The following is a 27606-nucleotide window of genomic DNA, read 5'->3' as shown; positions in this document are numbered from 1 at the left end:
ATGCGATACCGCATGCCTCTCCACAAGAGCCAGCCCCATACTTAGCAACACACCTGCTCTGCTCCTGCTGCCAGCAGCAGGCTGGAAAGGCACCAAATCCCCTTCCACCACGACCACAAACAGTTCTTTGCCTACACCAGCCCCAGAGGCATGGTCAGGGACACCCCTCATCCCCAAGGGCAGCCAAACTCTTCAGCCCCCTGGCAGCCTGCCCTGTCTCCCCATCCTCCCCCTCTGGGCTCTTTGAATCCAACCAGCCAGCAGGAAAGCACCAGCCTGTCAAGGACTGGCTTTCCTCCCCCTTCCCATGTAACCTACTTTGTGATTTAGCCAAGGGTGGGGGGCATCAGGTGGCACAGGGCAAGTCCACCGGCCTGCCCCCCAAGGAGAAGCAGCCACTGACCCGGTTGTCCCATGGCACCCCTTGCAGTTCAGATGCAAAGAGCAGAGATCCCTACCTGCGACCAGGCCACCCACCCTACCAGCCCCAGGCACACTGGTTCTTCCAAGCCACCTTTTTCCTGAGTTGGTGAGAAAAGCAAACTAGGCAATAGCTCCTTGATGGTCAGGGACAAGTGTTCCCTAGGCTGAAGAGGAGATCTTTGAACTAAAAAATAGCTATAAGGGTTTGAAAACATGCCAAACTGTGTGGGAGAACCACTGAGACAGACATAAGCACACCCCCAGCCCACCTGATACCACCTTAATCTCAGGCCGGGGTCAGTCTGCTGACATGGAGCAAGACCAACCTCTGCAGGATGGGACTAGGCACACCCACCTCCGAGTCCACTGCCCAGGTGCACACACCTACCTTCATCCTCATATCCCTGGCAAACTTCTCCAGCTCCTTCCTGACTTCTGTGCGCATCATTTTGGATACATTGAGGACCAGCTGTTTCCACTCAATGGGCTGAAAGCTGTGAGGCTCATGTGGGACATATAGTCCGATTTTTACTTTTTTGACTGAATGCAAGTACTTTTTATAGGAGTCTTCAAATTCAAAGATGAGGTCGCTCAGAGTTCGGTAAGTTAGAGGTTTGTCCATCAGATCTGATCGTCTGCTCATGCCCAGCGAGCCGTACCGGCCATTGCAGTAAATCCCGAGCACCACATGATGAAAATAGTTCCCTGAGAAGTGGGTTTTAAAGCTGATGGGGAATCGTTCCACAGAGGGCTGCCCATTTGTTAAGTATCTGGTGTGCACTGCGTCAAGGCAACAACGGCGCTGGGAAGGGAGCATGCACAGTTACACCTGTAAGACATCTTTAGCAGTTATTTTTAACTGCCAGGACAAGTGCTTTCTTGCAAACACAAATTTATTCTCGCTGTGCCCCAGAAACAGTCTATGCTGCCAAAGTTTATTTCACTGCTCGGAAAATAAAATGCAATGGTTCAGGCAGGGAAGGGCCTGACTCTTAACCACGCTTGGGGGGAAGGAAAAAAAAAAACACCACACCAGTGTTTGGATCAGCACACCAGAAGAGAGACCACCCTCCCCAGATCTGTGGAAACTCCCCCATTTGATACCAACATCAAACTCTCATGCTCCTAAAAGGGAACAGAGTTTTCCTCTGTTTCATGCTGGAGCTTGGTACAACTCAGGTTATCGATCCTCATTTTCCAACATCTTCAAGCAGTATAAAAACTCTGAATTTATTCCTCTCCAGGGTGACCGTCTGCCTTTCCATCTGTAAACCAGCCCTTGGCATGGCCACTCCTCATACAAGAATGTTTTTGCATGTTACCCTTGTACATTGCTGAGATGAACAAAGTAAAGCCCCCAGGTGGATAATTAATTAGATAAGCACAGAGACATGGTCAGGAACAAGCGCTTTTAAAAAGTAAAACATCCCCTGAATCACTGGCTGGCCATTTCAAACGCACCACGTGCGGAGACCAGGGCTGAGCTCCATAACAACATAGTAGGTGATCTCAGAGGGGAACTACGCACAGGTCCCAGATCATCATCTTGGGAGGCTGCTGGCCTGTACCAGGGGGAGGAGAGACTGAGATTCCCTCACGCAAGCGGGTTTGCGTCAACGCCTACGTCGCACGTGTCTCCCTGCTGCTAATCCCCAGACAGCTGAAACCCACTCTGGCTCCACATGCCTGGTCCCTGGAACAGCAGGTGCCCTTCCCCTCTGCAGCTGAGACCCCCACCCATGCCTGTGGAATGGAAGAGGGATGACCAGAAAAGGCTGCAGCAAGACACTCCAGCCTGGGTTTACTCCAGCCAGAGGCACCTGCTGTAACTCCGGAGCCATTCCCTTAGGCGGACATGGTCAAGGTGGTTGGTCAGGGCAGTGCAACTACAAAATACATCAGCCTGAGGGGCAGCACAGGGTCAGGGCAGCCTGAAGAAGAGAGGAGTGGGGTCAGTCCCCACTGGAGCTGAGGAAACCGGCTCAGACCAGGGTCCTGCTCTGGAGATCACCAGTATCCCGTCCTCCACTTACCCCATGCCCCAAATGGAGGTCTGTAACAGCAGCAAAACAAGAGCCACTGCACAGCTGAGATGCCCTAGGATGTTGCTGCAGCCAGCCTTCCTCCCCTGTCTGCATAGCATGGCTGTGTGACAGCTGCTGGGAAACTGAGAACACAAAAAGCCTTTGTACCAATACCATAAAACACAATTCGGGCTCAGTTCTGGCTCTGTCCAGCCTGACACCCCACCTCACCAGAAGTGCAAGTCCCTAGGATGCTGACCCCCTGCCCACACCCTGCATTTCACTTCTCTCTACAGGGATGCAGGAAAGCATCTAGCAGCTTTCATCTGTCTCTAAAGCATTTTCTCAAGGGGGTATGTCACCCACCTGATGCATGTTGAATTTCACATATTCAAACTTTTGCCCTCCAGGTGAGCACAGAAACCAAGTAGCTGTAGATTCATGAACTGCCCAGAATCTGAGGTCTACAGCAAGGAGTTAAACCTCTGTACAAAAAAAAAAAGCAAGAAAAAAAACCACATTGGCAAAAATCTTTTAAAACAGCCACAGGGAAGCTTTTCAGTTCGATGTCAAACCTATTTAATTGCATTCAGTGCTAGATGTCATCAGCTTTAGCAGTCTGGAGAAAACGTATTAGAGGGTATAGGAACAGACAACACTATGGGCCCAGCTCCTGGTGCACTTCAGGATCTGCAGGACAGTAAGCCTGGACGAGCGTGCAAAGCAGAGCGCACACCTCTACCACACACACAACCCCTCACTCAGCCAAGGCTACGTGCACCCACCTCTGCCCATCTGGTGCCCCACCTACATCAAACAAACACCCTGCAGCAGTTGTCAAAGCTCACCGCGATATCAGCTACACCACCACAGAACAGGAACAGCTCTATTGCCTTTGGCGGTCTCACTGGATTGCTGTTGCATTAGAACTAGCTTCTCCAAGAAAACCCCCCACCATCGGTAGAATTAAAGATTATAAATACAGTGCAAGGTCAGAATGGGGCTCAGCACCATTATACCAACTGGAAAACTCATCCCACAGTCACCTCATTCAAAAGGTCACCTTGCTCCAGGCCTTAAAAGGAGCATTCTGTGTACATCAAAGTCATGTTACAATAATTTGTGTCCTACAGACAGATTCTTGCAGCAGCCCATTGTATTTATCATTCTGTGTAACTGAAAAAGCAGTATCTTTTATTAACACCTATGAAGCTTTCAAACATCACCACTATTTTTCCCCCTCATTATGAAAGGGTTTTCTCTCTGCACCCTGAGTGCCTTTATGTTAAGTCCACACAAAGCTTTGGTGGCCACCTGCCACACATACACACTTCTGCCACAAGGTCTCAGAGAAGGTGCGATTTAATCTCATTAAATACTAGGTAGGAGTAAAAGAATCTTTTGAGGATGGAAATTACCCACCATCAAATAACCCAGCAACAACCACTGCGGAAATTAACCTTTAGGTACAGGTTGCTTCTGCTGAGTGACTAGTTAATGAGAGTCCCCACCCGAGATGAAATACACACCAAACGGGCTGGAAAGGCACATCAGATCTTCCCCTCCATCCATGCATCGTTATATTTCTTTTCCTTTCTGCTCTGCCCAAGGAGAGCTGTATTGTGGCAAACAAAAGGCAATGACACAGCGATGCCACAGCTGTAATCACACTTTTGAGCTGGGACTGTAACTGCAGGATGGAGAGTCAGGAAGTAAATTATGTGCCACAATACAGAAGCAGAACAGAGCAGCAGAGGGCAAAAGCAGCTGTAATGAAAGCTCCAGTGGCCTCCTGATCCCAGGTCTTCATGTAAATCAGAGCAGCAAAAACACAGCACTAAGGGATACTGATCTCCTTGGAGGGAGGGGACACTAATCTGGCTGGCCATCTCCAGCCCCAATATTCCTCCTCTTCCCCCACACCCAGGAAATAGACAAGGACAATACCTGGAGCTCTACCAGAGTCTCAGGAGACTGGGTTGGTACAGCATGTCCCCATCCCTCAGAGATTCCCCAAGCCTGCCCACCCCGACTCTCAGCTCTTCTGCGGCCTCGTACTAGTCCTTCAACCTCAATTTCTTCTACCCCGCAGAGCCACTAATGCCTGCCGGCCAGGGCTGCATGTATTCAGCAACTGATGAATTCTGCTCTCTTACCCCAGGAGGCTGATTTTGAAAGACAGGTTTGGGTTTAAAGGAGTGAGAGAAGAATTGGGCCCGAAGCGTACAACATGCTGTGGGGGTGACAGGCCATTGGGGTAAACCAATATGGCTCTATTAACAAGTAGGCTTTCTTGAGCACACCAATACTGCTAGTAGCCTGCAGAAAGGGCCAGATTTCCCACGCCAGCACGCAGCTCCTACAGATCTGTGAGTCAACACAAGCACAGCATCCTCTGAGTCAGAGGTCGCTGTGCTTCCCACAACCCCATCACCTTTGCCACCCAGGCTCACGCACAACCTAGCTTGCATACTTGGGAGACATTGAGATCCCAGTCTTAAATATAAGCAAGACTTGGGACGCAAAACCTGTACTCTGGCCACCACCTGGATCTTCCTGGGCAGTGGGGGCAAATGAGGAATAGCATCCTTAGTTCAAAAGAAAAGGGGAGAATTAGTTAAGGGTTAGCTGAGTCAACCCCTTAGTTTTAAAACTCTGGAACAGAAAGCATCTGGATGGGTTGTCTTTAAATCTGCACACTCTTACAATGACTCAACCAATGCCCTTTGTAATTATTTTTGTTTTTTTTTTTTCTTCATTTCCTGGTGAACTCTAATATCAAAAAAGTCCCATAAATAAGTCCCAGCATCTTCCCCCCAATACAGACCCTTCCCTACACAGGTGCCCCCAATGCAGAGCACCCAGCAGCTCCCAGCCAGCCAGACCTGAAGCCCTTCACCTTGTTTATTTGCCAGCAGCAACTTTTAGAAGAAATGTTCTCTTGGTTTTTGTTGGGTTTTTTTTAATTATTAATCAATAATCTGAACAGGATATTTGCACATGCCAGCACTGTGACTCTGGGCTTTGAACATTTCTGGAAATAAGTCTTAGCAGCTGATAGCACCCACTGGACAGCAGCTGGCTCACCATGGCTAGGTGAGCTCAGGTTACTTGCTACCAGCAGTTTTCCCACCACCGCTAGAAACCACAGCTGGCTGAAGAGAAGGCAAGGGGATACACTGCAAGAACCTCAGCCCACCTGCCTCTAAACCAGCTTCAATGGGAGTTTAGCTGTGGGAAAAAAATCCTGGTGCCTTTGCCAAGCTGACAGGCAGTGACTGTGCAAGGGGTGCGCTAGTGGCAGGTGAGGATGTGAGTGCCATCCCTTCACCATGCCCCCTCCCTGCAGCACCAACAGGGACCCAGACCTGCAGAGACCCCCAGGGGCAGGGGACATGGGGAGACCCTTCTCCTCAGAGCTCCGAAGGTAAAAAGCCCAAATGTAAGTCAGTACAGCGAGGCCCTGCAGTACCCACAGCAGCTTGAAACAAACCAAGACACTCAGGTTGCAGATTTAAGTGCTGGCATCCATTGTTTGACCAGACCAGCCTGCCAAGTCTGATCACGAGCAGGTCTAAGCACCCAGCTGTCCCAGTGCCCAGACTCACAAGCGCTTCTCCTCCAGCTGCAGGAAGACCCAGCATCACGCCTGACACCTTCTGGCATCTCTGCTACAAGTCCCACTCTGCCTTGCAAACCAAAGACAGAAAAGGGAAAGCCAGATGAACCTGATATTGAGCAAACGAGTGCCCACTGCACCACTTCAGCTAATCAATTTGTTATTTATTAGTTTGAAATTCTCCCTTATTTAACTCGGACAAGATGACATTGCAGTGCTTCGTGTTTTAAAACCCAGCAAGGGTGTGTTTTGCTGAAGTCTGATTGAGATGAGCACAGAAAGCCACAGGGTGTCTGGTCCCCTCCTCTCCTGCTGCTAAAAAGAGCTGGGGAAGCGTGAGCAAGTGCCCCAAGCCATTGCAGCAGGCTGTGCCACAGGGCCCAAGCAAGCTGGAGAGGATGAGCAGGCCAAGAGGAGTGAGGAGGCAGCTTTCTTTATGCTACCAATGCTGAAGCCACTAGCTCAGAGTGAGGAGATGGAGCAGGAGGAAAGTAAGCCTCATGCTTCAAAACCCTCAGATAAGGCTTCAGCAAAAACAGAAGAGCTATTTTTCCAAGCAACCAAACAACTGCTTGCAATGTCAGAGGGCCTCTGACCACCAGCAGTAAATACTTGAAGTTTCCAACCACAGCCTTGAGTCAGACAGCATTTCCCACAGGCTCCACGAGCACCAAGATCCCAGGTTTGCAATTGCTTACTGTGAGGCAGAATGCTACTAAGCTCACATCTGGATGTCATCTGCACAGAGGACCTGGCTTCCACCCCAGCAGCTCCAGTGCCCATGAAGGAATAGCTGGAGCAGCTGGCTCAGCCTCCCAAAGCAAGGCTGCCAGGCAGGCATCACTCGTTTTGAGGTCCCTGTTCTCCAGTGCCCAGCTGCAACCTGAGATGACAGGCTTACGATTAGACCCTGATAATGGAAGTGATTACGAGCTCTTCCCAGCTACCAGAGGGACCCTGGTAGACATTCAGCAGGACCCTTCTTGCCTGTTTTTCAGTTAGCAAGTGGGTCAAGCTGTGGACAAGCATGCAGGAGGCAAAGAGGGGCACTGTGGAGACATTGATATCCTCCAATGACTCCAGCAAGACACTCTCCTCCTCACTGAAAACACTCGGTCCGAGCCCAGGGATGTACCTGCTAGACAGGAGGAACAGGATGGGCCCAGGTCTCCAGCGGTGATAAACATCAGCCACTGATTAAATGCACAGAAGGCATAGTGGAGAAGCTATTAAATCATTTGTCCCTCCTGAGGCAGCTCTGCTCTCCGATTCCTTGTTTAATGATATTATTAGATGGGGGGAGGTCTAATACACTACACGGGTCTGACCATTACCTCACATGAACTGGGAGAGACACACTGAATGCAATAGGAGTGAATTATGTTCACCCGACAGACACACTCTGCGAGACTCCCTGAGGATGGATGCACCATGCCACTTCCCTCTCGTCCTCTGATATCTTGGTCTCCCCGTTTTAATAAAGCAAATAGAGCACGGATAAAATTCCCTTGGCACTTTTTGGTTTACTATTCCCTTTCTTGAGCACAAGTCACTTTCTATCCTTGCTCAGAAAGAATGCACTGAATGCACCGTTAGTCAGCTGATTTACAACTGAACTGAGAAATGCCCTGGGGAAGATAGCAGGAGGAATGCCTCTGGTTAGGCACTGGCAAGCAGAGCATGTAAGCAGAGGGATACAAAGCCAGTTCAGACAGCTACACAGAGAAGAGCAGCCTTGCAGATTGTTGCAAAATAATATTGGAAGATCTGTATGGTCATCTCACAGCAGCTGCTCCCTTGGTGCATGCAGAACAGGGTAGCTCAGTACTTTAACTCATTGCCATATAAAAATGCCTCAAGATCTCGTGCAAAGGCAATTATGCAAAACTTAATTCTGCACCAAGAGGGATTGCAGAAGTGTTTTATAAGAAGTCACATAGTAAAAGGCAATTGCACAAGCCAGCAAGCAGCTCAATTAAAATGACATCTTGCTAAGCTGCTCTGTGCAAGTCAGCCTTTGAATGAAGGCTCATACCAAGGGTCCGCTGTAGTGGGCTGTGCTCTTTTCGGTATCCAAGCAACATGGCAAAGCCTGCCAGCACACAAATTACAAGCAGTACCTTATTTCCAGAGACAGAGAAGGCAACCAGAGGTTAGCACACACACGCAGGGATGCCCAGCTCAGGCATATGTGATGACATTGGTTTGACACTCAGGAGAGGGTAAGCACATCTGGTAACTGCCTGACCTTGGAAAGCAGGTTGCAGCTGCTGGCCTCACCACATCTGCATCAAGAGGGCAATGCTGAAGATAAAAATCTCACAGCTGAGAAAAATCAGCAAACTTTTCCACATGCTGTCACAAAGAAGCCTCCCAAAAACCCACATGGTACACGTGCAGCAGGGCACCCTGAGGTTCTGCAGAGACGCAGGCTTCGTACCAGCCACTTTCAAAAGCATGCGTATTCAGACAGCCTATCCAATCACCACTGCTACACTCTGTGCACCCACACCTCAGGCAAAATACTTAGGTTTTATATTGCATGAATCTTTTAAAGTTTAACACATCTGTTACTGGACCACCATCCCAGCAGACAGTCCCTGTTCTCACACAGGAGATTTCCAAAATAGCAAGCAGAAGTCATAGGAAGGCAGGCCTGTCCCATACCCTCCCCTGCCTAAGCCTTCTCATTAGGTAATATCAATTAAAAAAGTTTTCCATAAAGATTTTTTTTTAAAGTAGCATCTAGAGACAGAAAGATTCATCCAAATCTTAAAAGTCCAAAGACACTTCAGATGACACCAAATATAAATCATAGCTTTCAACCATTTTACTTCTCTCACCATTCAAAAAAAAAAAATTGAACAAAACTCAGGTTTGAGCCAAGCAGGAAAAAAACCTCTTTCCAAATGAAAATAAAGTGGTCAAAACTTTCAGATCTGCAAGAATACTTTTAGGTCACCATGGTCATCTGTACACCACTAATCACCCTCTGCTTGTGTGGTATGTGGAATAATCAGTTCAGCGTTAGAAATACAGCACTAGAAGCCAAGCTGACACATATCAGTACTGCAGAGCAGCATCAGCTCTGCCTGGCAATTATTTCCCCCATCCCTTTGGTCCCCGAATAGCCTGGGACACAACCCTGACACAAGGGCAAGCACAACAGATCCACTGACATCATTTCTCTTTCTGGGTGGGCATCAGTTTTAGTCTCCTGCTGACATCAAGCCCCCAGGACTCCCATCCCCCTAACTGCATGCAGATCCTGCCAGCATTTTGTATGGGAAGCCCCATCAGCCAGAGCCACCTTTCAGACTCAGACCTGAAGGCCATCCCTGGCACACAGGGAGCAGAGCGCAGTCGCAAGCTGCACCCAGTGCACACCACAGACCTCCCAAGCACAGCAGGGACCGCATCCAGCAACGAGTCTCTCACACCACACACTTGCTCAGCCCACATCCCCTTCCCACCCCCACAGCAGCCACCCCTTTTCATGAGCCAACACCTGCCAGATGCTTCTCCCACGAGAGGGGGCAGCAGCAGCAAGCAAAATGCCACAGACATGCCAGAAGCTGGTTTGCTTCAGGATTTATTTTGGGTTGGGTTTTTGTTTTGTCTTAAATCAAGCTGATCTTGGGGTAAGATGTATCTGGCATCTAATTATTCCTGTAAGCCTGCCTTGCCCTCCTCTAGTGTTTTAGGATGACAAGGTTTAGTTTATCAGTGAGAGCACAAGAGGGTCAAGCAGCAAGTCAGTCTCTAAATGAAAATATTCTTGGGTTTTTTTTCTGAAACTGAATAGGAAGCAAGTATTATGTTAAGGTTAAAGTGTGTTTAATATGTATTTCTGCACAGCTGTGGGCTGAGAGACAAAACCTAAATGTGATTTTGCCACGTAAACATCAGACAAACATAGGACAGAACCCACATTCCTCAGGTGTTACCAAGTTCTGACAATAACTGGCAGAGAAATACTAATGAAGAAAACAGGGATTGTGTAGATGAATCACTTATCTGGGCACTTTGGGTCAGATCCTGATGTTATGCCAATTACCAAGGCAGGAAGCAAAGTCGGCCCAGCCTGAGAACAACACTTGTGAGCCAGGCACGTGGCATCCAAGCTCCTACTGACAAACCTAGGCAAATCAGTAACTTGTTGATCAATGCCACGGCAGCTCCCTGAGCTGCTGGCACTCACCTTTGGTTCTGACCATCTCAAACACCATCTGGGAAGGGCAATATATTCAACAGAGCTGCAGTGGAAAAAGCCACAGGCATGTGAAAGGATACATCCCCAGGATAACTGCTTCAAGGCATTTGATAGGTAAGGACTCCCTGGTCATTTCTTTTGCTGTCTCCATTAACCTAGGACAGAAACAAAAAGGTTTTCAGTCCTTTCAGTTCAAGCAGTTCAACAAGAATCAAAGGGTCCTCTCATACACCAAGAGCCAGGTGCCTCCGGTTCTAAGCAAGCACTGGTGAACTTGATTTTCCTCTTCAGCAACTTGCCAGAGCCCTGTTGACTTCTCCAGGACAGCTGGAAAAAAAAATAAGTAAAATAATGGGTGTTTGGCATCCCAGTGCCTTCCAGCCTCTGAAGATAGGTTGGAGGAATGCAATCCTCTCTGCCTGTACCAGCAACCCCATGAGCATCACTTCAGACTGTAACATAAAGCCCTGCTGAGCTGCGAAAGCTGACAATCACGCAAGCTCCCACAGCAGGACCAAATTTAGCTTATTTTCAAAATAACCCTGGCTCTCCTCTGGAAAAACAGGAGAGAGGATGGTTACATGATGGCCCCCTGAAAGCTACAAATGCCTCCGTGAGCCTATAGCTGTAGGTGCAGACAAGAATTTAATGCCTTTTTACTGAAGTCTGCTCTGCAGAAAGCTCTACCAACACAGATAACTCAGCTTGCAGTGGTGTGAGGTATCTTGCTGCTGCTCCCCACCTCCTGTGGACTGGGAAAGTGGTAAAAAACCATAGGATTTCCTGCAGGAATGTAAGAAACTGTGCAGGCTCAGGATCTTGCAAGTTCACAAAGTTTAGTAACTTTCTGATCTCCATCTGTAGAGTAGAGTTACCTGACAGGGACAACAATGTGATAGGAAACAAGCCTCTAATCTCAGCTCAGCTGAGAAAGCTGTCATGCCAGACTGACACTGCACCATCAACCAACTAGATATCCTATTCCCTTCCACAAGCAGATCCTGAAATCCTGGAGAGTTAAAAAAATACTGGAAGGAGATAGAAAAGGCCAGAAGAGTCATATTCAATGAAATACCAAGAAAAGAAAAGCTAAAAATCAAACCAAAGGATCAATTCTATTATGAAGTCTTCTCTATCTGTATCCTTTCCCTGAGAAAAGCTTTGTAAACAGACCCCTACACTAAGGAAACAGGCATTAAATGATAAAAATATTTGTATTAGAGAAGATGATGAAAATATGCATCTGAAATCATTAGTCTGTTTTTCCCACTTCCTAAATCACCCACCTCATGCATTTTAAACCTTGTATTGACGGCAAATGGCAATACAGCTCCCACCGCTATTACAGCCTGTCACAGCCATTCCGTGTCCCATTTATCCAAGTTAGAAATTATCTTTTCATTTGTAAACAACCACCCTTCTGCAGTACAGAAGACAGATTAGAGTTAGCCTGCCTCCTACATGCTCACAATCAGCCACAGAAACACCATTGCTGGAAGCAGGGAGCAGCTCCAGTGAGGGCACACAATGGGGCCCCTTCATCCCCCACACTGGGTCCTCAGTGCTTGTCACAGCAGTAGCCACTGCAAAGCCCTGTCTCCATCCAGAGAAGTATTACATGCAGATCATACACGGGAGGTACCCACAAACAAGATGACCCACTGAATTTCCTATCTTCTAACTCCACAGGAAGAGGGGGGAAGCACAGCTGATTATGAATGTGTATCAGAGGCAAGAAAAAGCTCAAGTTGTAAAACTTCAAGCCATTTAGCGTGGTGTAAGTGGTTAACATGGTCCAAGGGACAGGGCCAGCATCTCCTCCTCAGGTCTACACCTACGCTGACCCTGCTGCCGACAGACAAACACAGTAACTACGCTGGAGCTGCCTCGTCATCACATGCAGCATCAGGTCTCCTAACATCTGCTTTCATAACCTTACTGCTGTCATGATTTCAAGGTGTTGTCAGCATGGAGATAACATTAATGGCTCCACAGCCAGGGAGGGAATCTTCAAAGTAATTGGCCTAAATGAGCAGTCAAATGACTACTGACTTATCTGTCACAGCAACACGCACACTATTTAAATACTAAGTTGTATTTAACACATGCTCTGTTTGCAAGCCACATACGTGCTGTTCTGAAGCATAGGTCTCCAGGACACTGCAGGGTTATTAAGACACATTTAAAACAAACAAGAGAGGCATTTTGCTCGCTTAAAAACATGCTGCCTGCTAGTGGTCAAGTACCACAGCTGTCCCTTCCGCGGCTAGCTGCAGCCCTCCCTTGCCTTTACATAGCACCATCAGATAGCTGGGCTCAGAAGGCACTCCAGGAAGCCCTCCTGTCCCACCACCTGCTCAAAGCAACGGGGTACAAGAGCAGGTCCTTACTGGCCACCCGGGACCTGGCAGCTCAGAGACAGCCATGGCCTCCGGACACTGACACTGATGAGGATCCGTGCAAGGGGAGCATCAGTCAGGAGGCATCACCAGTGATCAGTGAACAGGCATCCATCTGCACCCACAGGGCAGGTTGCACCCTCACACACACCCATCCCAGAGTCCTGGGGAACACTCCACAAATACTTTGCTTTTTCCTCTGCATTTGCAACACAGACCACAGGATTTATGCAGATGACCCAGTTCAGTAACCACTGAAAGAGCCTTTCTTCCACTTTTAACAAGCTTGAGAAGAAGCATGGCCTTAAACCCCGTGTTTGCATCAGAAGCAGAGCCTTTGGAGAATCCCCAAGACACTGCTCTGCCTAAGGTAGCATAAGCCAAATCTAAGTCACTCCTCACAGATAATTCTTCAACCTACTTTTAACTGGGTTCTCAAAGGCTCGGGAACCCACCAGTTAATCTATCCTATACTTAACCTTGCATCCAAGAAGGTTGCCTAATGTTTAAACTAAATCTTTCTTTTTTTGCAATTTAAATCAGAAGCTATTTCTGCTACCCACAGTGGACATGGAGACCATTTATTATCTCTCCTCTTGCAACAGACATTTGTATGCGACAGGCTGTAATCTACCCTTTCCTCTGTAAACATGAGAAAGCAAACATTTATTAAAGACCAGCTCCTTCTGTGAAAACCCAGCCTTTCATTCTCCATTGTGTATTCCCACAGCTGGCTATTCCCAAAAGCCTCCTCTGCATTTGCCCTTACTGCATTACCTTCTGTTTGTTCCAGCCCAGCTCTCTCTTATTCTTGAAGATCACTCTGAATTCCAATTCCACCTTGCAAAGCCTTGTCGTCGTGTCCAGCTTGGACCACAAAGCACATCTATTAGCAAATAATTAGTCTTATCCATACCATTAATGAAAAAAATTGACTTGGGACAGAGATTACACACCTCAACTGACAAACTCTGCTAGACAAGAGCAAGTACCCCTTTCTAAGCGCTGCTTTTCACCAGGTTGGGTCCTTACGTCAACATAGTTTCATTTAGACTAGAGGTCCCTGCCGTACTTAGAGGCTGCCAAAAGCCATACTACAGCAAAGAGTTATGATGTCCACAGCTCCTGATTGACAAAAGTTCTTGCTCTCATAGAAGGAAGTTATCAGAACCAAACTGCCAAACTAAATTCACATTGCCTATCACTTATCACCATGTTATGTTCCAGACACTTGATTATTTGCCCTAGCATTTTTCCTGAAACTGGAAATAAACTCAGAAAGTTCCTAGACTTATCTCCCACCCACCCCTTTTTTTTTTTTTTTTTTAAAAGGCTGGTATCTTTGCCTTCCCCAGTTTCCAATAAGAGCACCCATCCTCCCCACGCTCTCTAACATAAGTATTAATGGTTTGGAGGTTGCATGTCATTTCTCTAAGTGATGTATGACAAACAATGTAGCATCCAGCTCATTTTAAAACAAGGAATTACAAGTGCTCTTTGACTTGCACTTTCCTTATTTTTTTTCACTCCCTAATTTTTACCATGCTGTCAGCATCAGGCATTTCAATTCCCTGCCTCAGCAGGGTTTGTGAGATTTTCTTTACATCTTTCAACTTATCTGAACAGGTTCCACATATACAGTTCTCTAACACAATACTTTTCCATCTTGTATCACAGACAGCTGGGAACTAGCCCAGAGCCACCCTCTCCACAGACCCCAGCGAGCACGGGGGCAGCCCACCTCTTCCAGTAATGCAAGGGAGACTGCTACAGTCAAAAATAAGCATCATGCAGCTTCCCTCTTGATTTACACCACTATCTAAAGTCTGCCAGGCAGATTTCTATTCCAGACCATGGTGAAGAATCTAACATCTCTAACAAATGTAGCCAGTGGGAACAGACTGCACGCTCCTCCCTCAAGATCTAGTCCTGGCAGATGGTGATATTTCCTTGTTAATTGACTCAAATTTCTTCCAATGTTTTCAGGAGCCCACCTGGATTATCGCCCTCGCTTTCTACAGTTAAGAGAGGACCATAGAGGAGTTGGGTTTGCCTCTTTTGGATGCTTTCAATTTAAAATAGCAGCGACTACAGACATCTCATGGGAACCATGAATTCCTTTTGCTCCCAGATTTTTACACCCAATCTCATATACAGGTTAGAAAAAGCTTCGAACCTTTCAGCATGCCCAAAGCTGGAGGATCTTACCAGCTAGCACCCATCATGCTGGAGTTGCTTCAGAGCTGACCATGGTTAGGAGAGGACTTTGCCCATTACCTTCACCAGAGACACTCCTACAGACTTAAATATACTTTAAATTAGTGAGATCCTCTAGTACTTTTTCCACTAAGTTGTCCCTCCCCAGGCCTTGGTACTTGCATACGGTCCATAAAATCTCCCTCTCAAGTGTTTCTGAGGCTCTTGGTAGCTTTATTCCTCCCAATGAAGTCAAGAGAGAAGTGAAAGGCACCAACAGGAGCGAAAGGACATAAAACAGCAGAGCAGCTACTGCTCTCATCAATCTTCGCAAACCCAGTTTGTTTCAGTGGCAAAAGCACTTCTACCGCATGCAGAACAAAGCATTGTATCTGTAACATTTTCTCTTTGTGAGAGAGAGAAGCAGATGTTCAAATGCCTTCTGCAGTCTATTGTCTGGAAATGGTATGAGCCCATTTTTCTTTACAGGTCCATCAGGGTTCCTTAACAACATGGTGTGCTGAAACAGTATTATTTTCCACCCCCCACTCTTTGCTCTTATTTGGTTGCATCGTTCCCACGTGACTGCTTCTATCACGCTCTTTTATTGCGATTGATTACCCATTATATCAGTCACTGAATGCCTCTCCATCTTCACAGAGCAGCTTCTGAGCTGTAGTTTCTCAAAGTCCCCAAAACCTACCCAAACATGAGTTTTTGCTTCAGTCATAGATCCCACTGATCAGCTGGCACTTAACTGGGGGTAACAGCACAATACCACACCTATCTACAACCTCCCCAGATACTCTGTGGAGGACAAAGATATTTGTTCTTCATTGTGGTTCATGCCTGCATCCTCGAACAGAAGCTTGCAGAGGTCTTATTGCTCTTTGTAAAACCAGTAATAAGAGTTTGTTGGCATTGAATGCACAGTTACAGATATTACTAGATAGCCAGGAATACTTTTCTTTCTAAAGCTCTTACATGACCTAGGCTTTGGAGTTTTAAGGAATGACTATTTCAATTAACAGTGCCATTTTTTATCAGTTGTATCACACATCACACACCATGGATCAGCTGAACTCCATGGGGTGCCCTTTACCCACCCATTACGAAAGGGTGCATCAGGAAGCCTATGTAAAGGACACTATCCTGGGTCAGGATACCTTGTATACTCTATCAGCAAAGCACTCCTACGGTGGATGTAGCTACACCTGTAAATCTGGATTTTGTGCAAATACAGCAAACTCAGGCCAGGTAAGATGCATTTTCAGACACAGTTTGCCAGTACAACAGGAACACCACACACAGTTTGCAGGATCACATCTCTATTACCCTGACTCACACAGCTACGCCAACAGAAATCTAACATTTTCAAAAGTGTTATCTGTAGTCTAGACAAATCCACAGGGTGTCTGGCAGCCTAGAAGCAAGTTGATAGCGAACAGTGACTTTTTCTTGAGAGATTGTAAATATTGAATTATAGCAAGCCTGTGTCCCTTAATGTTATGAGTCCCTATAGATAATTTATGCTCTTCTTCCTAAGTGCAGCCAGGCATTTTTATTTTCTCATGCATCACACTGATGCTGACAGTAAATCTCTATAATATCTAGTCCTCCCTCCACAATAGAAAAATTCATTAATATGCCCCAGCTGCTTTAGGACACTTTCACATGAATTTATGAATATTCAATTTCTATCTAGTGCTCAGCTTCTTTGTGTCCGGCTACTGCTCTCTTGAAGAGAGGCTGCCAAAGATCTCATAATACTTTCATTAGCTTTGAGCCCTCATGTTATGAAATAAGCAATATGTTTAATATCAATAAATCACAGCTCTGGGAACAGCCTGAACTTCCAAGAGCTGGTGGCAACTGGAGCCGCTCAGCATCTTGCCCAATCAACTTGAAAATACAAACTTTGTCTTACAGCAAGCAAGGCCCTTCACACAACAGAAACTTGCGTAGAGCAGTGCTTGTCACCTCAGCACAAGACACCTGTTGTCGCCATGCTGGAAGCAGATTTCTTGCAAAGTGGAACATACCTCCCAGGAAGAAACTTGCAGGCGTGGGCAGTTTTTCAGCTCTCATGAAAACTGGCCTGACAGCAGGAGAACAAATTGTCAAGGACAACCGCAAGAGAAGATATCCTCAGCTGGTATGAACAGCCACGCACCCCAGATGAAGGAAAGCCTTTAGGGACACCTCAACATTACAGGGTGATCAACTTGTTATTCCCCTTCTCAAAGTTGGGGAAACCAAGACAGGGCAAGCACTCGAGCCCCTCTGCAGTATGACAGGATCTGGGCAACTACGTGTGCTCCTAACAGCTCCGCTACTCCTAGCACTCCTGTCCATCAGGTCAAGGAGCAAAACAGCACAGGTCTTAGGACTTAACACTGTGCAGGTCCAGCGTACACCACGCACAGGCAGCTGTGCCTCGCAAGCTGGAGCAGCTGCCCCAAGGGGTTGGACCATTTGCAGGGGCACCCTCCTTAACTCTGCAGAAGTCCTGCCACCACATACTAAGTCACTCACACAAGTCTTAACAGCAACAGGTCAAGGAGAGAAGTCAGACACAAGTCCGCAAGCAAACACTAAGGCAGGTAAATAGAGGAAATGGCACCACTTAGGAGAGGATCCAAAGCTACAGATGCATCTCCACCATATTAGTTCCCTTCCAGGAAAGGGTACTGCCTCATAAGCCAGGCTTTCATCCAGACCAAGGACACCAATCTTTCAAGTGGTGAGTGCTGAGCACAATTCATTTTCATCATTTTCATCCTCCACTTCCTTGGAAAAAAGTCACGGGACAAATTTAAAAATGAGTGACCAGCCTTAAAATTGGTTTAAGCTTCTGTAAACCCATTTATCATTCAAGGCACAGGATTTCTTTCAAACTAGTTCCACCAGTGCAGTGAACATTACATAGGCAAAGGAAGTGGGAAAGATTGCTGTCAGTAAGATGAAAACATGAACTGGGATGGGAACTGGAATTTACAGTGACAGTCCATTAGATTAATGACAGACAGCCGGGCAGAGCTAAAGACAGGCCAGTCTACAGGAGTAATTATATTCTGCTTATCTAAATTTCACCCTAAAATAAAAGCATAATGTTGTCAACATCACTTCCCACCCTAACCTGCTAATTTACTGGGTCCTATTAAAGAGCTGTTTATGATGCAGTTCTTACATGCAAGGGATCCCAGCTCTCTGTTGCCAGAGTCCCTGCGCACATGTTACTACTTGTGAGTTGCACAACTCATCGCCAACCAGCACGAATCCACCAGGTGGAAGGAACACCAAGATAAGTGGCAAAGGGAGAAGCAAGGCCATGACTTTAAACAGTCCATTGTGATCCTCCAGGGGAAAGGACTGCACCTGTGATGACATCAAATTTCCTGCAGTGTTTTGCACAGTTGATCTCTTCCCATCAGCAAAGGGCATTACAGCACAACCAGAACATTAAGACTTACATAGTTTCCATAAAAGTAGCTCAGCCCAGCCCTCCCAACCCAACCCCAACAAGCCAGAAAGTTTTCCCAACCCTGTGCATTCAGCTTTGGCCTGCAGCTATGCAGCTCCCACACGGCTGCTGAGCAAGACCAGCCTTTCTGCTCATTGGCTCTTGATGGGTCCATTTGCCACCTGGCAGCAAGCTGGGACCCTCCTTGCAAAGGCAGCCAAAACACACACTTTTTGGCCCTGCCAGAGCAGCCGTGGCACAGAGGAGACAGCCCTCCCACGCCATGGTGCTACAGTGCTTAGATGCCCAAGGTGATCAGCTGACGTGATGTGGGACAAGGGCACTAGACCACTTCCAGAGACACTTACCCACTTAGAGGTCTGGTTTTTCTAATCTCAAAGAACTGTGTTCCCGTGTGATTGTATCTGAATTTTGTCTGTTAAAGGAAAGTAACTTGAACAGTCAAACAATAAAATAACAATGGTCAAAAGGTGAATTTCAGTTCTGATTTCCTGTTGAAACATAAAACAAGCAGTAAAAGCCACTGACTCTCAGAGATGAAACCCTGGCATGTGAAAAAAAGCAAATTTTTGACTCGTCTTTTTATATGACATTAACCAGCATTAGATGGAGAGTTAAGCAAAAAGGTTGTTTGTCTAAAATGACACTTGAGTTTGGCATTTGAGGGTTCTGAACTCACTTTTCCTCTTGGTCCCACTCACTATTACAAGTTTGAAAAAAATCTCCCATTTGGGCAAGAGAAAGCTTTTATAGTCCAGCCAAACCAATCAACCTCATTCATGATTTGAAAGAATTTATTTCCTCTGTAAGTTTTTAACTTAGTCAGCCACATACCTCAGGCATGATCTGTAAACTGAAAGCATGGCAAGTGCATCCATTTACATCTAGGAAATATAAATCATTCTCTAAAAAAATACAATGCACTTGAAAATAACCAGCTAAGTGCAACTCAAGATTATTAGTTAACACTATAAGCATAGGAGAAAAGTTCATTACAAAGGATATCAGCGGACGGTCACCCATCAACTAAACCTCAGCACCACTTGCCCAGGAGTGCACACTACCGTGCAGCAGCAGCACCAAAAGCAGCTTCTTTACTGCTCCTTGAGCATAGCTGTTCAAGCATTAATGCAGTAAATCAGATCAGGAAGCTGATCTGTCCAGTAAAAACAAACTAAACCCCTCCCCCAACAACAAAAATTAATTTAAAAAAAAAAATCACACCATCCACTTACTATTGCTAGGTTATTTTTCCAGGTGAATCTGTTCCCCAGACTAGTTCCCAACACGACACGAGAACATTCTTGCCAGCAAAACTGTGGTGGTGATACCAGGGCAAAAACAGGTGACCCCACGGAGACAAAGGTTCCCTTGTGAGGCATAAATAGCACCACTGCTGGCTGTATAACCATGGGCTAAATAAAAACGCCAGCTCACACCAGGATGCTCTGAACTGACTTCAGTTAGAGTTCAGAGTTCTCCAGGAATGAGGCTTTACTTCCCTCCTGCTTTCAAAACGTAATTCATGAGGCCCTTTCAGAGTGCTCTGAACAAAGCATGTAACCTCCTTTAGCCCACAAAGGAAGCCCAGACCCCGCTTCCCACGCCACATTGAAGCTTTTCTGAACACAGATCCAAACCCCATGCCTAAGTCCTGCTCGTGCTATGTAGCAGAGTACAGGACTTCAAGACCACTGGAATATAATTTTTGGAGCTCTGTGTGACATGGTGTCCTCTCCAGCACAACCCCACTGAGCAGCGAGCCTCTTGTCCTACTCAAGTGGCCGACATGCAGAAGAGAAACATGCCATCCCCCCGCAGAACAGGCTGGCCCCAGCCTCTTCCCCCCCACCCCAGCAGCTGCTGCAGCTCCAACCCCTGCTGCTGCCTTGATCCCAGCCACTACTCCCCAGCAGGCTAACCACGCCTGCTATTTTTGGATGCTCTTCCAGCTGCCACCCATATCCTTTCTTAATCCTTAACAGGACTTTACATTCATTCCTCATCCCCCCACTGCTTCCCTCCACACGCACATGTACCCACACAAAAAGGGAGAGTTTAGAAAAAAGGAAAACAGAGAGAAGAGCAGCATCTGGGCCAGCAACTATCTCCTCTGACATTATCTGTCAGCAATGGAAACAGTCAGGTATCAGGCACGGGGCAGCGATCAGGAGGCTGGATAGATCAGTACATCTCTGATGAGCCCCCCAAGCTAGGTGGGACATCTGAAAGGAGGGACTCCTTTGGTCAGTTCCTGGGCCATGGGCAAGCCTGCCCACTTCAGAGTCAGGACAGCTGCTTGTGACCCCCACCCCAGTGACAAGCACCCCCTGCAAGCTGAGCATGTAGGCAGTCCTCAGGGAGCCTGCAAGGCCTGCCAGGGCAGAGGGAAAAAGGGTTTGCCACAATACCAGCCCTCCCTTAGCCGCTTTGCAATGAGATGCCATATTATTACTCCAGGCATCACTATCTGATCATAATATCCTCATAAACCAAAATACGTATTTCTACTCCCACCAACATCACTTCAGTTAAATTCTTCAGTATCATTTAAAGTTAATTACATCTCCCAGAGGACTGCTGTGACAAGCTCAGTGCTGCAGGTGCTATCACAAATCCTTAGAGGCATCATTTCACCCCTGAACAATCCCAAGCCCTCATGACCAGCTAGTGCTTCGGTAAAGCCCCTGTTAATTCATGCCAGGCACAAGCCAGCACTGGAGAAGGATACTGCAGCATCTTCATGTAAGTCTGTATTGCCTGGAGCCATTCTGGGATCGACATGGAGAGCTTGTAGTTTGGCACCGGCGGCACTGAGGGCTGGACACAAAAAAAAAAAAGATAAAGAGGTTAGTTGCAGCTCCCTGCAGAGCAGATAAGTGATTTACTTGGGCAGTGGCATGTGCTTAGTGCAATGCAATGCGGCAGCACAGATGGCTCGAACCCACATAAACTCAAGCATCAGGCAAAGTCACCCCGCTGACAACGGGGGCTGCCTGTGCACTGGAGCTGGCCCCATCCCTGCTGGCATGGAAAGGCCAGGGCAGGCCCCTGCCATGGCAGGCTGCTTGTCCTGGCCACTGATATTCTTCAAACACTACCCTACATGGGCAGGTAGTCCAGTGCAGAAAGCAAACGCTTCCCATTTTTCTCTTCTAGCACAGGGCAGTTTGGATGAGCAGAGTCCTAGCACTGACTCTGCTGTCCTCCCTCCCACAAGAAGCCTTTTCAAGTCTAATTTTTGGTTTCCTCTACCATGAGAGAAAGAAAGAGACAAGGATCTCAGGCTGCATAATTTCCCATCTGCCATGTGTCAGTGGCACACTTGCTGGGCAAGGAGCACGTGGTACCTAGAAGACCACCTGGAACCCAGATATTTAATGATATTAAGACACTTAAAGATATAGACTGGCACCGTAATGGGATTTTTCCAAAATCCCATAAGACATCTGCTTGTGCCTAAGCACCTTAGGAAGCTGGGCCCTCAATCCTTATTTAATCTCCACAGCTACGTGGCTCCTGAGCCTGTAGCCACACAGGAAAGGAGCAGGGCCTTGTCCCAAGTCCCTTTATTTTAGGGGTGAGACTGCAAAATACGGGGTCAGCAGATGCTAAAGTGGACAGACAGGCTAAAAAAAGTTAGTACAATTCTCACAAACGTAGTGGAGGAAACAGTTTAACTATTAATGCAGACCCAAATTCAGGAACCAGCAACTTGGGCAGCCAAGACGCAAGGGGTAAAGGAAAATGTGTGGCATCCGTGGGCTCGTGACATCATTACAATAGTTTGAAGATCATAAATTGAAATATCACTGTTCTAAATACACTTCAAGTCAGCAATTACAGATAAGAAAAGCGAGTTCAGGTGGTACGGGACCATCTCTGCCACACAGACTTTCCTCTGCCGTTCCCACCTTCACTAAGACGGAAGGACTGTGGGGTTTTTCAGAGAGCAAGCACCGATAATCCCAAACACGACTAAAACTCAACATTTACTACATGCAGCTAGTTACTACAGTCAAACAGTAAATACATCTCAGAGAAGGTAAAAAACCCGAAACAGAGACTCCTACGTTACTGGCACACAGAAATATATTTTAAGTGGCAAGGAGACAGATGGCCAGGCCTCCAGCATGCTGCCGCCATCCCCAGCACCACACGGGAGACAACCACTCACACACAGGTTTTCTCTCCAAGAGAGAGTTATAAGCAAGGTTCATTAACGCTTCTTAATCACAATTTCCGCACCTAACCTCTTCATTAGAGGCAATTTTTCTGTTTCACAAGTTCCTTCCACCCCGACTCCTTTGGTCTGGACAAATTATTCACCTGTCCCTGTGGGCACTAAGGCAGGCCTGGACTCAATGCACCAAACGAGGCTTGAGTTTCAGGAGCAGCAAGCGTCCGAAATAGGGAATTAAAGCAGGGCTGTCAAATCCTTCCAGGATCATTCCTGCTCCAATATAAACACTCCTTTTCTTCAGAGACAAAACACTCTAGGTGCACACATTGCACAACACGCCAAGGCAATGGGAGTCACAGCCAGCAAGAGGCCTGGCTGCTGCAGAGCTGCAGGGGCAGGGAATAGCACCCCTTTCCCAGCCCTATGTAAAATGGAGGCCCCTGCCCTCACCCAGCTGCGGGACAGGACAGCATGCCATAGGGACCGCACCAGTGTGGAGGGACACAGCCCTTGCTGTGACCCACAGCAGCCACGCTCGCCATGGGGGTCAGGTTTGGACCTCCAGGCAAGGTGCTTCCCCGTTTCCAAGGTGGGGGATGATCATGTCAGCCACAGGGGCACGCTCAGGTAAAGAGAACCTGGGTTTTCCCAGCAGCTGACACATATCCCACCACCTGTCTGTTAAAGTGACCTCAGCAAGCCTGCCAAGCCAGGAGGCACAAGGCCCTCCAGATCCCAGGCAACAAGGGAGAAGCGGCCATCAGTCTTCCCCCACACAGGACAGCACATGCGCCTCTCCTCTTTCCAGTGCCAGGAGGGGAGTACACAGCTCCATGCAGACAGCCACCGGCCACTCCCTCCAAACAAACCCCATTTTTTCCCCCAAAATTCCTACCCTGGCTACAGGAACACTGTTCCTGGGCGCCCAGCCAGTACAGAGCAGAAGCCAAGGCTACACAATACCACAAGCAAAGCGCAATGCTGTTGTGGTTGAGGCTGCAGCCCTCCAGCTACCGGTGCACATCCCAGCGCAGCAGCCAGGAGCCAGTGAGGATTTGTATAGTGGGATGCCAGAGCTGACAAGAGGAAATGCAGACACAGCACTGCAGATCATGAATTTATAAAGCAAGTGAAATTCTGAGACCAGGCAGATGAAAGAAAGGGCCTTGACCTGGTATCGGTATTTCCAAGCAGTGGCAGCTGCAGAGACAGCAGAGCCGTTGCAGTGCAAAGACTTGTGGCAGAGCTGGAGTCATCCTGTGGCTGAAAACGCTGTAGTCACAGTTTACCACAGACATCCTGTGTGAAACTCATCTTACCTGACTCCACTGTGTCTCACTTAATGACCAGAAAGTCATTTTCTGCTAACTCGCCCTTCAACTATGCTGTTACTTAGCACGGATGAAGCTGGCAGGCTAGAGTCCTCAAAGCTGGCGAGAGGTTTAATTCACTAAAATCTCCAAGTATCTCCAAGATCACAGGCCACATAAAGGATTCCACAGCCCTTCTGAACAAGGAGCCCACAACCTTCTGAGAGCTCAAGCCAAAAGTCAAAGGTGGGGGCTGCAACCAAGGGACCCCTCAGGTTCTGAAATTGCCCCCCTTAGACAAGCTGGCTTTTTGTGAGGACTCTTCCTCCCGGGAGAGAAGCAGCCCTGCACCCCTGCAGTTTGCATTTGTTCCAGTAAGGACAACGTTGCCAATACAGTAAAAAGCTACTTATCACCCTGCGTGTATGATCGCTGAGACTAATACCAAGATGATTAGAGCAACCAAGTGAAGCTTCTTGGGGAAGGGATGAACACTCTCTCCCATCACTAGGGATTAACAACAGATCAGATGCAAAAATGGAGTAGTTGCACACACCACTACCAATGCAAGAGAATTACAAACCATCTTCTCACAGGCACAAGTTTCTCTCATCACTCCCAGTCAGCAGTACCTGGTCTTTTGGAAGGTACCACATACCTAGTGGCACAAAACAATTAAAAAAGCTGCACAATCATTTAAGGAACAACTCTCTCCTCACATTCCTACTCTGACCCAGAAATTACCATCACAACTTTGCTATAAAGTGGTAGTGGGTTCCTAAACAAACCTGCTCCTGCCCTTCGTTTGCTCACCTGAATTGTGTTGGCCTTAATAAGAACCAGGTGGTCCTCAAACTACCCTCTGACCCCAGAGGTCCCAGGCTTAGCCAGCAAGAGCTAATTAGTCACAGGGGATGCCAGGCCCTTCTGCCCTTGAAGAAGTTAATCACTGTGACAGGGAGTTTGCTGCCAGACAGTGCTGGAGGAACTCAATGCAACTCTTTTACAGCATCCTCCACCGATCAGCAACTAGTAACTGCTATAAAATGATTCAGCCAAACAGATTTCAAAACATTTTTCCTCCTACCCAGCTTCAGGACATACCACACACCAAGTCAACCCCATGCTTCGGCACTGAGGAAAAAGCCATGGGCGGTGCTCTCCAGGATGCTCTGGCAGACAGCGAGCCGGCATGTTGAAGCCACCAGCACATCTCTCACCAGATGCTTTGTCAGTCACTATGGGCATCACCAGTAAAAGTCACGTGCTTCAGAGCTGGGAAGTAAGGGAAGGAAATAAAGTCCAGTGCATGCTTTGCCATCTCATAACACCAAACAGATCTGCAGGCCGTTTAGACTAGCGTAAGCTAGTCACACTGCTGAAACGAGAACTTCTGACCTCTCCCTGCCCCTTCATTTCTAGCTCAAGCACTTGTGCAAGTATGAGATGAACCACATCAGGGAACCGCAAACAAACCCAGCATAGCCAGATTCTTCATTAGCTGGATCTGCTCCCCCATCCAAACAAAGGCTGGTGCCAGCACAATGGAAGCAAGGAAACAGAGATTGCCCCTTTTGCACTTATGCTGAACTAAAACATTGCAGAAGAGACATGAAAGGCCTTTTCAGCCTGCATCTTATTTGACAAGCGCCTTTGCAAGACAGCCCGACTCAATACGCTTTTGGCTTCTCTGTGCACAGAATTTTTCCTTTCTACTTCACAAAAAGAACAAGTATACGTATCACTGACAACGCGGACCGTGACAGCGCCAGCCCAGCCATCTAACCCCAGCGTGCAGAGGGGTACGAATCAACGCCAACTTCAGTGGTCAGCTCAGATTAATGCTGCTTGGTGGGAGAAGCGAATCAAGCTCAAAGTGTGCCAAAGCCAACAGTGTTAAAGACATTGCGATCAGTAATGCAGCGCAGTGGCGAGAAGCCTTGGAACATCAGCAGACAACAACATTTTATTTGTTGGCTAGACCAAAAAGACTCAAGTCAGGCAGAACCGTTTGGAGCTTGTACTGAGGAACGTACAAGACAAAAGCATTTGGAATCTTTCCATGTACTAGAAATTAAATATCTGAGGTTTAAATCCCTTATTACATTCCAGGAGCAAGGCTGTGTTTCAGGAAATGCCTGTGTTCCAAACAGCTGAGCGAAACGTGCTTTAAATCACACAAAGCACTTCATTCAGTCCCTGAAGATTTCTCTTAATTCTTGTTTTCTGTTTTTTCCTCCCCAAGATAAAAAACAATAATTTTCTTCCTACTTGTTTCCCAAGACACAAACTCCAGCTCCTAAGCATCCCGCGGCACACATCCCCGTACCCCGTTTTGGGCGCTTTCAAGAAGCGGACACTCCAGCTTTCCCCTTGCTGCCCCTCGCAGCGGGCAGGGGCCGAGAGCATCCTCAGGGCTGACACAACACCCTCCCGCCCAGCCCCTGCGTCCCCCCGACGCCCACAAAACCCGGCAGCCGCGGGATGCCCGGCTTTGGGCTTTGTGGCACCCTCTCTTTTTTTAAAAGGGGGGACGGGGGCTTCGCCTTACCCGAGCCAGGCGGGCTGCGCTCCGGATGGCCGCCGCCACGGCGCCGCCGTCGGGGTGCACCCGCTCCACGTGCCCCCACATCCGCTCCCAGGTCTGCCCGTCCATGGGGAAGCCGCTCTTGTTCACCAGGAAGAGCGACCCGCCGTCCCGCTGCTCCTCCTCCTCAGAGCCGCCGCCGCTCCCGCCGCCGCTCGCCGCCCGCGGCTGGGCGCTCCGCGACCGGCCCCCCGCCTTGCCGACCGCCGCACGGCGGGTGCTCCCGGGGCCGCCGCCCGCCGCTGCGCCCGTCATAGCCCCGCGGCCATGCCCGAGCCCGGGGGGCGCCGCGGGGACCGCTACCGGGAAGTGCCCCGCGGCCTCGCTACCGCCCGGGCCCTCTCTCTGTCTCTATATATATATATATATAAAATATATATATGTGTGTATGTATTACGTACGTCCGTGCGGAGGAGGAGGCTGGGCGCGGGGTCGGCTCCCTCCCTAGCGGCGGGCACCCACCCGCCCCGCAGCACGGCGGCTCGCTCGTCCCGGGCGCCCCGGCCCAGCCACGGCCGCGCTTGGGGCGCGCCCCACACCGCGCTCCATGCCGCCGCGTTACCACGCTACCGGCCGCCCGCCAGCCCTCGGCGCGCTCCTATTGGCGGCTGCAACAAAGAGGGGCGGGGCTGGGGGGCGGGACGAACCGTGACTGGCGGAGGCGCTGGCGGGAGGCGCCCCCTGCCGGGCAGGCCGGGTCCCCCGAGCCAGGCGGCGTAGGCTGAGCCCCTTCGCCCGCAGACGCCCGGCGTGGGGCTGCGGCACCTGGCCCGCCGTGCCGTGCCGTGCCGTGCCGTGCCGTGCCGTGCGGTGCCGTACGTCCCGGAACCCGCTGCGTGAGGGGCGCCTGAAGATCAAACTCTTCATTGAAGTGAGCTGGGCTGCTCCGTTCTTCCTAACGGAGCTGGAAAATTCATTAACCATCGAGTGATGGCAGTGAGGTCCCAGATTGAACGTGAAGGCTACAGAACTCTTCTGTTTGGTGGGCAAAGGAGTACCCCAGACCGGGGGGAGCGCCACCCCAGGGATGAGTGACGCCATCTCATCGCAGCCCGCAGCCTCCCTTTGCCAGGGACAGCTCACAGGGTGGTGCTCGTTCTCCAGGGGTGTATTTCATGCTCTAGTGATAGGAGCCCTGGGTGCTGGACCCCCCAGCAGGAGGAAAGGT

The 27606-nt window shown here is 48.5% G+C and overlaps 1 protein-coding gene across 4 annotated transcripts in view; it reads right to left on the bottom strand.

Annotated features, from left to right (window-relative positions):
- VASH2 (vasohibin 2) overlaps positions 1–26949 on the bottom strand; it is a 36433-nt gene extending 9484 nt beyond the window's left edge. Inside the window, exons 1-6 of one of the 4 annotated variants that reach the window (XM_054822724.1) lie at positions 26403–26526; positions 24956–25126; positions 21090–21178; positions 18706–18762; positions 10360–10434; positions 812–1193 (exon numbers count right to left, since the gene is read on the bottom strand). In XM_054822724.1, coding sequence (XP_054678699.1) covers positions 812–1193; positions 10360–10434; positions 18706–18762; positions 21090–21178; positions 24956–25099 — 747 coding nt within the window. In that variant the 5' untranslated portion in view covers positions 25100–25126; positions 26403–26526. The other 3 variants (XM_054822725.1, XM_054822726.1, XM_054822723.1) reach the window with 3 other exon arrangements.
- Positions 26950–27606: the final 657 nt, after the last annotated feature.

This window comes from Grus americana, chromosome 3 (assembly GCF_028858705.1).
Source record: "Grus americana isolate bGruAme1 chromosome 3, bGruAme1.mat, whole genome shotgun sequence".
Taxonomy (NCBI): domain Eukaryota; kingdom Metazoa; phylum Chordata; class Aves; order Gruiformes; family Gruidae; genus Grus; species Grus americana.
The sequence above is the reverse complement of the archived record's forward strand: the minus strand, read 5'-3'. Positions and strand labels throughout refer to the sequence as shown.